Below are 11133 nucleotides of genomic sequence, written 5' to 3'. Positions count from 1 at the left end.
AATTTCATGTGAATAAGTTCAAGAAACAAACAAACATTGTGATATTATGTTTTTACAGATCACATTGTTCACTAATGTTATATATTGTAAAGAATAAAAATAAGCGATGGCAACCTAAGATTGTCGTTAGCTGACTGTTCATTGGTTCACTGAACGTTCCAGAGCTTCCATCTACCTATCGACGAGCAGCACAGGGCTGACAACGACTAACTTCATTACGAACAAAATGTGGCATATTGGAAGATGTTAATACAAATCACATTATTCTACAAAGTGGAAAAGTAAAAACAAGAATGCAAGTACAAAATAAAATAACACCATTCCTAAAATAAAGCACAGATATATCCTTTATGGTGCCTTGTTAACACCAAACGAACAGCGTTATAAATGCGTTTTAGAAGCCTTTTCAGCCTAAGGCTTACATAACGTTTCACAATACGGGGTAAAAAACACCCATTTCCGAACAAACACTTCGCCGTATTTTGTCACACCATTCAGAAGACTGACTTGCATAATTCCGCATCAACAAATTCTGAAAATGAAAAGCAATGAAGTGACACTTAAACTAGCATTGTAAAACCAAACCCTCTTGTATGTTTAAAGTGATCTGATTAACATACCTATAGCAGGGTAATCGAATTTGGAAGGCCCAAACTTGTTTATTTGGAGGAATCTTCATATCATTTTAGGGTGTTATATGTCGCAAATCTACAGGTAAAACATATCGTATATCCTTTTATATATAGGGTTGCGTTAAAACTTTTCGGGGAGTTGGGGGGGGGGGGGGTAAATGGAGTTTAAAATCTTTTGTATCTTATCCATATTCGTTTTTGTTGCAAATTTGCAGCACATATTTTCTATGCAATTTAAAGGGTTTTTTAACTTTATTTTAATGATGTTCTCTTCGTAAAATATGCCCAGCTTTGAAGCATATAGAAAATGCTAGTTTGAAAAAATTGGTTTTACAGCACGTTATATTGATCTCACTCGTTGGCACACTGTAACATTAATGTGTGATTTTGTGTTGCGTACGGCCAATGTTCATGTAGTATGCCTGCAACCGATAAAACATAAATAAGACACCTAACTTGTCTTTTGCAACGTCTTAATATTCAATTTTGCTATGTGACAAGATGCCCGTTTCTTGATAAAAAGCTCATACAATAGTTTTATTTTTTTCTATTCACACTAATGTTTCGTCTTAGGCGAAAACACGTATTTTTTTTCTTATATTCATTATTCAGGCAATATTTAGTACTTTCTACAAACCATTGATTACGGTTAAACCAAAAGTATATCAAATAGTGTTCGGGTGTATACCTTTATAATCTATTTTCCCGTCGTGGTTTTTGTCCGCTCGGTCAATGATGTTCGCAATCTCAGTATCTGTAAAATGGTCCCCAGCTCCTGTCAGCGCGTGTTTTAGTTCGTCCGCTGTGATGTATCCATCGTTGTTTGTATCCAACACCTTCACCAGACGACACGTGTTAGGAGCACATAAATATAGAGTATCGAATAAAGTAAGCTAGGAGCTAATGGCAAAAGTGCAACATGTATGAGTAGACTTCAAGCAATTACAAACAGATGACAGAGTTGTTAGGTAACGACAAACAAACAATGTTATTCAAATTGTTTGGAGAAGAGATGAATGTTGTATGAACATACATTAAATATATGAGCATACTAAAGGTGTAAAAGTATGTATGAAACAAGGAGCAGACACAAAATTGCTAATTTGATATATTAGAAGCAGATATAAAAGTAGTTACATTTCTTCTGTATAAGCAGGGGGCGTATCCACTAATATACTGAATAGTAAGTAAAGAGAATGCTGCAATATAGATGGGATAAGATAATTGTTTGGCTACCCATGTTTTAACATTGTTTAAAAAAAAACGAGAATTTATATAAAGTTAATAAATACTAAGTTTGATTTATTACAGCGAAGTTGTAATACATTTGTGCTGGCATGAGATCGTCGACGATTAGGTATTTGGCTAATTTGTAACATTAAAACTATTCAAAATCGATAGTGACTTAGGTCAACACGGAACTATACAGACCAGGCACATTAGACCCCTGACATAGGTCAACATGAAAATGTTATAACGTGATAACACTAGTTTACAATATCGGTGTTGGCCATCAACATAGGTCGATAGAGAGATGCTATTTATACTGTGGAAGGATCAAATCGTTGTAAATATGTATGTGTAACCGTGCTAGCAACCGCCTTGATAATGAATTTCTCCAACCAAGTTCCTCAAAAATTGGTCGTTTTAATCATGAAAGTAAACTGAACTTTATCAAAGTTAAAATGCCCGGCTGAAAAGGAATTTGTTTTGCCAATAATTGCAACACGTTCGTCTTTTGTACGTTTTACCTCTTTTGTTTCATAAATTATTCCACTGAAAACCTCGTTAATGTGTTATCCATAGAAAAAAGATTTTAGGGCTTAAATGATTCAGATTTGTATGTTCTAGGTGTGAGCATGACTGATCAAGTTTACGGTATCAATTAGCATGAGCTTATATTAATTTGGTCATTGTTTTGTAACATACATGTTCTTCCATGTGTTCCCTGTTGCTCAGTTCAGTCTTACTTTTGGAAGAATGTTAGTGAAAACGCTTTTTTCGGATATGCTTCAATGATCGGATGTAATGTATACTGAAGACATAACTGATTTACAATTTACACTCAGATGGCATGTGAGTTTATTAAATATCAACATTTAATGCAGTATTAAATTCTACTTTATTACTAACTTTTGAATGATTATCTGTATAACGTGCAAATAATAAGTTTGGTTCCAATCTGCGAGAAGCTGTGTTGATCTTTACTTTTACACTCCAATCAAGTTTCAAATGAACAATTAATAATAGTTTAAAGGGGTATGTCCTCAATTCAAGTGAAGTCAGATAATTCTTCTACTGTGATATTCTTGAACTTTTTAGGTTAGTAACCTTGAACTAGATAATGTCCTTCCATAAACAAATTTTAGATTTAAACTATTTAGCACGTAGGTGCAAAAGTCTAAAACGAGGTCACATACACACTGCTAGTAACGGTCGTTGCCAATGAACTGGGTTGGATAAAAACATACATAAAACATTGTGAAGTGGAAAAGAGACCCTAGTTTAGGATAGACATGGTTTGCATCGTTTCCGTGAAATGTCATGCACTCCAGTAGCTCATACTCTTTTAAACAAAACTAAACAAAATTGACAGATACAGAATCAGGACTAAACCTTAAAAGCATTGGAATAGATGATGATGATGATGATGATGATGGTGGTGGTGGTGGTGATGATGTTGATGATGATGATGATGATGATGATGATGATGACGACGACGACGACGATGATGATGATGATGATGATGATGATGATAGATAGATACAATGCAAATGAATTTTAACAAATGAGAAAACATTGGCAAGAAAATGTAATACGAATCGCATGGGGATAGAATGTGTGATTTATTTTACCCGAAACGCCGTCTTCATGTGCTCTTTTTCGATATCAACCTTGCCCATCTTCGAACTCATTACGTTAAAGTATTCCTCGAAGTCGATATAACCGTCATCTGCAAAAGAAAACAAACGTCGAAATAGTAAGTATGGCAATTATTTTACTTTCTGAAATGTAGGTTTAAACTTTCTACAGTAAAAACATGTGATTGGGTTTTTATTTAGTTCTAAGAAATACTTATGCAAGAGAGTTAAGTTTCCTTAATGTTAAATAAAGGAGTCAAAGTTGTCGCTTTCTTCATAGTTTTAGTCATATCTTTGTTTTATTTCTTGACGGGCCAAAAGCAAGATCTTTATTGATTTTCAAAACAAGAGCTCTCGAGATGCATTTCAAGTTATGTAAAACAAAATCGCTCAATAATTAGAAACCTAACACAGAAGATTCTGCGATATGTCCTAAAATCATTGGAGACAAGATTACAATGACATTGTCGCAAAATATTTCTTTCAAGGAACACGTTTTATTTTTCGTGTGTCTAACCCCTTTTAGTGCAACACAAACTTTTTAAGCCGTGAACTCCAGTGGAAGAATACCTTTGCATACTCTTCTTTTGATATACTGGTTTTACGCCGTTATAAGGCATTAAGGAAGGCACTAGTCCTCTTGGACGACGTCCGTACATAACCGGCATGATATTGGGATTCAACCAAAAGTCACATGGCGAGATGTAATGGCTGTATGATTTATGATATATAGTATATTGATTAAAGTTTAACCTGAAGTAAATAAACATCAATAAGTCAAAAATCAAGAAGAAGAAATGAATTGGATATTTGAATACAGAATGATAATATTAATATGATATGTATCAGAGTTCATCTAGTGATTAATTTCAAATGTCTTTAATTTACGAACGATAAGCTGCGTATGAGGCGCACCGTTTCACATTAATGAAAATGCAGCTTTTCCAATGGACTCCTATATGTTCGAAGGGGGATTGACGTACCATTCTCATCATGTTCTTTTACGATATCATCCAATTCTCCTTTGGTTGGGTTGAAGCCCGCCAGTCGATATGCCCGCGCTATTTCTGTCTTCGAGATCCGCCCGTCCCCGTTCTCGTCCAGAACTGAGAATGACTGTAGAATTACTGAAAATAACGTTTATGAGAAAAAAGATTAGTTTTTATAGATTTTCCTATCAACGTTTTATAAGTGTCAAAAAGATGCCCTTTGCTACTTTATCCCTCGAAATGATTGATTACGCAAGACCAAAAGAAATGACTGCAATCAATTTGTGAAATATTTTCGTTTTCATTACCGTAGTACCAATATAAAATAGAATGAACACACTGCCGCTGAAAACAAAGAGACTAAAAGTCCAATAGGTGTCCGATGCGGATAGGAAAGTTCGACCCAAGGGCATATGTGGAAGCCGGATACTTGGCTTGGTAAGTTGCTTCCTAGGAAGCATGCAAGAGGTTCAGCATTTCCCGTCCGTATTTCTGGTTTGGATGGAAAAAACGGTCAGAGGGCACGCGGTTTAGGAGGCTGATTGATAAATTCTACCTTTTAATAAAAAAAGATCAATGAAATTCACATGATGAAAACAGCCTAGTTCACTCCATATTACTAAACGCCGTGAGTTCAAAATGTGCATATGTGTGGGTCGGGAAAAGCCAGCTTCTAGTAAGCAAAATGCTATTTGCCGATTTATTTTATGCCAATAGCTTATTGACAATTGGTAATTGTCACATACTATTTTCTATTATTAGATATAAAATAGTGTTGATAAGAATGTTTGACTTAGGTAAACTATCCATCTCTACCCTAGAATTAAACGCCGAAATGTACAAAAACAGTTTATGTACTTTTACAAATTGAAAGAAGAGAGAAATTGCTAATAAAAACTGGCAAATAGCAAAATGCAAGAAACAATAACAAGCATTGACTAGTGTGTGTAACATCCTGACAACTTACTTTTGACTTGATCATCATTGAGTGACGGATCTTTCAGAAGGCAGTCGTCCACACGTCTACAAATATAAAAAAACAACACTTTTTCCATTTCTTCGACATTGTTACTGGTGTGTGTATTGTTTTGGTTCCATATCAAACTATACGTTTATTTCACTAAATCAGATTGTCCAGAGTGTAGTACTTGTGTTTATAATAGAGATATAAAGACTTTTCAGCATTTACAGCATATTGACTCCATATCAAACTGGACTTTTATCTGATGAATAATTTTGTTTAATGTCATTTAAACTCATTTTTTTAAGTAGAGTACTTATGTTTATTATAATAACAAAATAAAAACAACATTGTTAATAGTACGTCTGACGGCAATGTCTACTACGATAACTTCTATTAATAATACATTACATACAATTGGTATGACCAATTGTTGCCAAGCTCTGTTTATGGATAAGCCACTAGTAGTTACAGCAAGTACAAGTCTGTTCTCGGGGATCGTGAATGTCAGTAATGGTTTGCAAAAGTGCTTGATGCTGGTAGTAGTTTTAATTATCGATGCATTAAGACTCGGAAATTCCATTTAAACTAGCGACACATTTGTTTCAATTCACTATTGAAAAGGATCGACTTCTTGGAATTGATCGATACCAACATTTATGTAACTTGCTATATGTTCATCAAATTGATGAATAATTTTATTATTTGTTTCAATGTCTCTGTTTTGATTTTGATAGGCGTAAAAAAATCCAGCACCCTTGTTTTGTGGAATTATTTTAAACTTCATATACAAATGCTATTACAAAGAATTATTTCTTGTTACAAAAGTCATGATAGTAATATTTAGTGTTTTAAATGGGTCAACTTGATCTACTTGTTCGTTTAGATAATTTCTTAGATTTAAGAATTGAAATACACTCATTTTCTATATGTACGTCTCTGTACTTATTTGAAAAATAGTTGGTTTTACGTGCCTTATATTTACTTTCCATGTACGGCGATGATGCTTTGTTGGTAATACTAGTATGGTAAACTATTTTTCATTTTTATAGCACTTACAATGTGTTCCAGGCTGCCTGTTATGTCCTACCGTTAAATGTTGAATGCACCACTGTATGTTTTCTGGTCAATATCTTTAATCCTTAGGATTTCATAAGAAAGTTTCAAATATAGAAACACTAAGGTTAGCTTATAGAGTAATTATTGACCTATGTTTAATGTGAACGTCTGACTTGTAAGATTCATATGTTTTCCAATATACAATATTAAGTGCTTTACAGAATGTATATAATTATTTACTTTACTTGTAATTAATAATAATATTATTATTATGTATCATCATGTTCTGAATTCTGGATTAAAGTGTGCTGTTTTATTTCATCCTTTGTCATTACCGTATATTGGTAGGTGTTGTTTTCGTTCCTTTTTTATTTTTTAAGTTAATGCTGAAGTAGTCTTGAGAGGAGTAAAACTAAAAAAGGTGAACATGTTTGCAATACCACTTATTGTGTTATCCCCGTTGTAAGTAAGTATGTCTCTTTAACCATTCAAGTTCCACATTTAAAGAATGCATGGACTAGTTCGATTTTGATATAATGCAACCTAATATATACTATAATATTTTCATTTTAACTTGATTGCTAAAGGTGGAGTTTAGAATGTGTATACCGTTTTACTTCCCACTTAATCCAACATTTTTCTAACGGTTTAAAGATCATGGTAACCCTAACAGTTCTTAATAGGCGGCTGTTTAATGGAATTTACCAAATATTTGTGTATTGCACTGTTGATTGTATGTTTTGCTGTTGATGTAACAAACATGTGCCGTTTGAAGATAACAGTACATATGGTTTGTTATTTTCTTAAAATTCAATTCTGAAAACCATATAAAACACTTGTATGAAATACCGAATTCCTCAGTCTCTTACAAGAGTTCGGTAAAAAAGGGGCAGTTTATGGTTTATCTCGCATCTTCAAATGATTTACTTTTCTTACTTGAAAACGATGACCCGTGAAGATTTTAAATGTTAGCGTTTGTTACCTTAACCGTTTACCAATACATCGAAATTTGTAGCACAGATAGTTGAAGCGGGTCCGACGACCGCCGGCAACATCCATCTCCGTCGGAAATGAGGCTAGGAATATTCCGAGATACTTTACAATAGATCACTTTTTTAGAAGATCAAGTTTCAAGTGCATAGGTGTTTGAAAAACGAACTGTTGATTCTTCGCCGTTTAATAATTGACGTCCTTCATGAATTAACATTTAAAAGCAATGGATATATATCCCGGTATATTCATTTCTGACGCACTTGAGTAGAATAAAATGAACTTTCATTTATATCAAACTCTATGTCGATTCAATACACAGGTCTTGAAACAATATCACTACCGACAAAAACACCAGCTAGCGAAACTGATTTAATTTACAGAACACTGAATTGATTTAAAGTTCTTTTCATCTTATTTCCGGAACAGGGCGTGAATGCAGCCAATGTTTGAAAGTCAACAACTGAATCCAATGAACAGTGAAATTATCCCCGCTGCTTTAAGCTTTATGCTTGTGTTTCGTAAAAAAGAATGGTCTGTTGAAATGTCAAATTTAAATTAATACAAGTGTTCTGTTTGATTAAAACATGCTTTTCTTAAACCCTGTGACGGAAGTTAAAAGTTCAGATTTAAGTAGAAGCATTTATTTCAGAACAGAATAACACGACTGACAGATCACAGATAAATCTGAAATAAACTCCTTCGATGTATCCATTTGGTTTTGTCTATGGTTCTTCCAATTCAGGTTGTAAATCTTATTTGAACTATTGGAGGTATTGAGTAGTTTACACTTAGTATTTAACATCATCTTGTTTGGATGTCCTAATTAAAAGTGCAAGTTTAAATAAAGTATTTTCAAACTGAAACACTTTTATACCATCTTTTCACAGGTGGATGTGAAGTGATGTTTTAAGCGAAGTACTTCTATAATTTATATTTGAAATGTATTATGGAAAATCGAAGAGCTATTTACAGAAAGTAATACAAAACTTTATTGGAACCCTATGGATTTTCGATGAAATTACCTTGTAAATTAAAAATGCCTACAGCGCTTTTCGGCTTAAACCGTGCGAGAAAAGACGGCATCGGAAATAGCCATGCAAAGCTTTTATTCATGTGAATAGAAAGTCACAATTTGAAAATATTTAATTTGAACTCTGCCATTTATGGCATTAAACAATCAATTGCTTAATTGATTCGGTACAAGTGCGCTAATCCATGAAAACGGTCAATGTATTGAAGAGCAATGTCAAGTATAACTACATCTGATAAATCTGTGTTGGTACTTACAGTGTGGGTAACGACGCATTTGTGATAAAACAGTTTCGCAATCCCGGTAGTTTTCATCAAATGGAAATATATACTCGCATTCTGTCCGAAGCTAACAAGTTGCCTTGATTGTTACTAGCGCCTCTGAATTTGTCGTACAGATAGTAAAAGCTGGTCCACCGACGACCATGCAGCGCGTTAATCAACGTCGCCAGTACGGTTAGGATATACCATGCGTTATTTAACATGTTTTGACTTTCAAATGTTAAAGCTTTTGTACAACTTGTTTGTTTGTAAAAATCTCACTTGGGAAAACGTTTGTTACAAGCTGCTCGTAAATTCATATTTTCATTACATCAATGAAAATATATCAATTCTTTGATTTCAAACTATTTACAACACTAGAATGATGTTCGATCAGGGTTTTTATATACGCTGCTCTCTTTCATTATGGATAAATATGTATTTTCTTGGTCGTAAATTTATGGGTTTTTATATATATACAATGCGTAAATATTTTACATCCGTAGATCGTTACAATTCATCACAATATCAATCATGTTGGTTTAAACAATTTATTCAAATATTACAGATATATTGCGTATACAGTTTGAGCATAAACATTATTTATTTGCATAGGTAACATTACATGAATAGAAGACATATGATATATGCACAAAACAATAAATATACAGACTAAAGAAGAAAGCTTGAAAGCTTATACTATGTCTCGCTTCTGTTATTCCGTAAGGCTGCTTTTAAAGGTGTAAATACTGTTTTGTATAGTTGAATACTAACAAAATAAGATATGAAGAAAAGTATGGGTGATATGAGGCGAAAAATGGTACAGAAGAGGAAGCGATAATATTGAAATAATAAGAAGGGTAAGACAGGGAAAACGAAGAGATAATGGGATGTGGACAGGTCAGGTCAGTGGTGGATTCAGGTTTGTTCTAATTTATGTAGCATATGAGAAACGCTTTGTTTGTCGAATATAGTGTTGTACTTGTTAGAAAATCATTATGTTTGTCAGGAGAGTTGCTTCTTTTGTTCAAAACAGTATTATTTGGAGAGACAATGGCCTGATATTGGATAACTGGTCATTCATGTTCGTTACTGAGCATTTCATAAAATGCCATAACAATTATATACACAAATTGTATGAATACGCACGCGAACTTGTAGAAGCGAACTTTCTTCCCAAATTAAATACCTTATTGTTTGAAAGGAATCTGTCTTACTGACGGCGAATGCGAAAAAAGCGACTCTAATATTATGTTCTGAAAACTGAATTTGTTTAGTATTCTTTTTGCTATTAATTTCAAAAACCAAAATGGAAATTAGTAACTGTATAAAATAATCATTTAAGTCACTGGCCGTGAAAAACCTCCAATTGTTTTATTTGTGTATGCGTTTCGAAAAACAATGGTCTTTTGCAGATGTCTGATTTAAGTTAGCGCAAAAGTTTGTTTTATTCAAATATGTTCTTCTTAAACCATGTAGCCTAAATTTACGTTGCAGTTTTGGATTTGGTTGGTAACATGACGTTCGAAACTGAGGAACATAAGTGGCAGATCAAAACTTTATCTGAAATAAACTCCTAGGCGTGCTTGTCAGAGAAAACTATCAAGAGTATGGGGCGAACAATAAAAAGACGTGCTTGTCAGAGAAATAAATTTAACCAATATAAACGTTCATTTGACGTTCTTTATAAAAAGCAGTTGATAAGTGTGCCAACGCAGGAAAACGACCAACGAACGGAAGAGCCCTGTTTGTTACCCTCAACTTGCAACTCCATGAACAAAACTTAATGTTTTACTTATATCCATTTCAAGTACCGATTTGAAATGGTCGACTATCATTTTTGAAACATAATCTGAAGTCCCTCAATGAAGCTAATCTGAGCGCAAAATAAAGGTAGGAATATTACTGTTATGCAGGAATTATTTGATAAACATTAAATGCGCTTAAATGTAATGCTATATATAATGATTTTGTTCCTTATTGCTAGTCTTAAGTGGTATTGACAGTTAAAGTAGGTAAAGAAAAAAAGCTCTAATACGGAAACAATGCACCTGAACGGTCCTTATGATTGACACAATAGGTTGACATTTAAAAGTTAAGTAAAATTTAGTTTTTATGTATTTTGATAAACTATAGACACCCCCTCCCCCCACCCCTAAAAAAAGTAATTCTAACTTCATCATGTAGACCTATGAAGTCTGTCAGACGATAGTACAGCTTCATTTTAGTTAGAAGGTCCAAATATGTATTTAACACTGCATGATTGGGTAATTTTAGGACACGATCTCTTAAGTTCTTTTTTGTAATAATATATACAAAAACAGGGCAATAAATACAATCATATCCAG

At 33.6% G+C, this 11133-nt stretch overlaps 1 protein-coding gene across 1 annotated transcript; it reads right to left on the bottom strand.

Moving 5' to 3' along the window:
• Nucleotides 1-364: 364 nt before the first annotated feature.
• LOC128204769 (neo-calmodulin-like) lies at nt 365-7561 on the bottom strand. Its single transcript, XM_052906174.1, has 6 exons — nt 7485-7561; nt 5450-5505; nt 4477-4620; nt 3488-3585; nt 1321-1468; nt 365-532 (listed from the first exon to the last, which is right to left on the bottom strand). Exons 1-6 carry the CDS (start codon nt 7559-7561, stop codon nt 495-497), a joined length of 561 nt encoding a protein of 186 aa, XP_052762134.1. The 3' UTR covers nt 365-494.
• Nucleotides 7562-11133: the final 3572 nt, after the last annotated feature.

This window comes from Mya arenaria, chromosome 10 (assembly GCF_026914265.1).
Source record: "Mya arenaria isolate MELC-2E11 chromosome 10, ASM2691426v1".
Taxonomy (NCBI): Eukaryota; Metazoa; Mollusca; class Bivalvia; order Myida; family Myidae; genus Mya; species Mya arenaria.
This window is presented reverse-complemented; position numbering and strand designations above follow the sequence as displayed.

Coding starts and splice junctions, on each gene's coding strand:
- LOC128204769 (XM_052906174.1), bottom strand. CDS start 7,561: ATGGATGTTGCCGGCGGTCGTCGGACCCGCTTCAACTATCTGTGCTAC. Junction 5,506..7,484: donor TGTATTGGTAAACGGTTAAG/GTAACAAACGCT, acceptor TTATATTTGTAG/ACGTGTGGACGACTGCCTTC. Junction 533..1,320: donor CGGGAAAATAGATTATAAAG/GTATACACCCGA, acceptor TTTCATTTTCAG/AATTTGTTGATGCGGAATTA.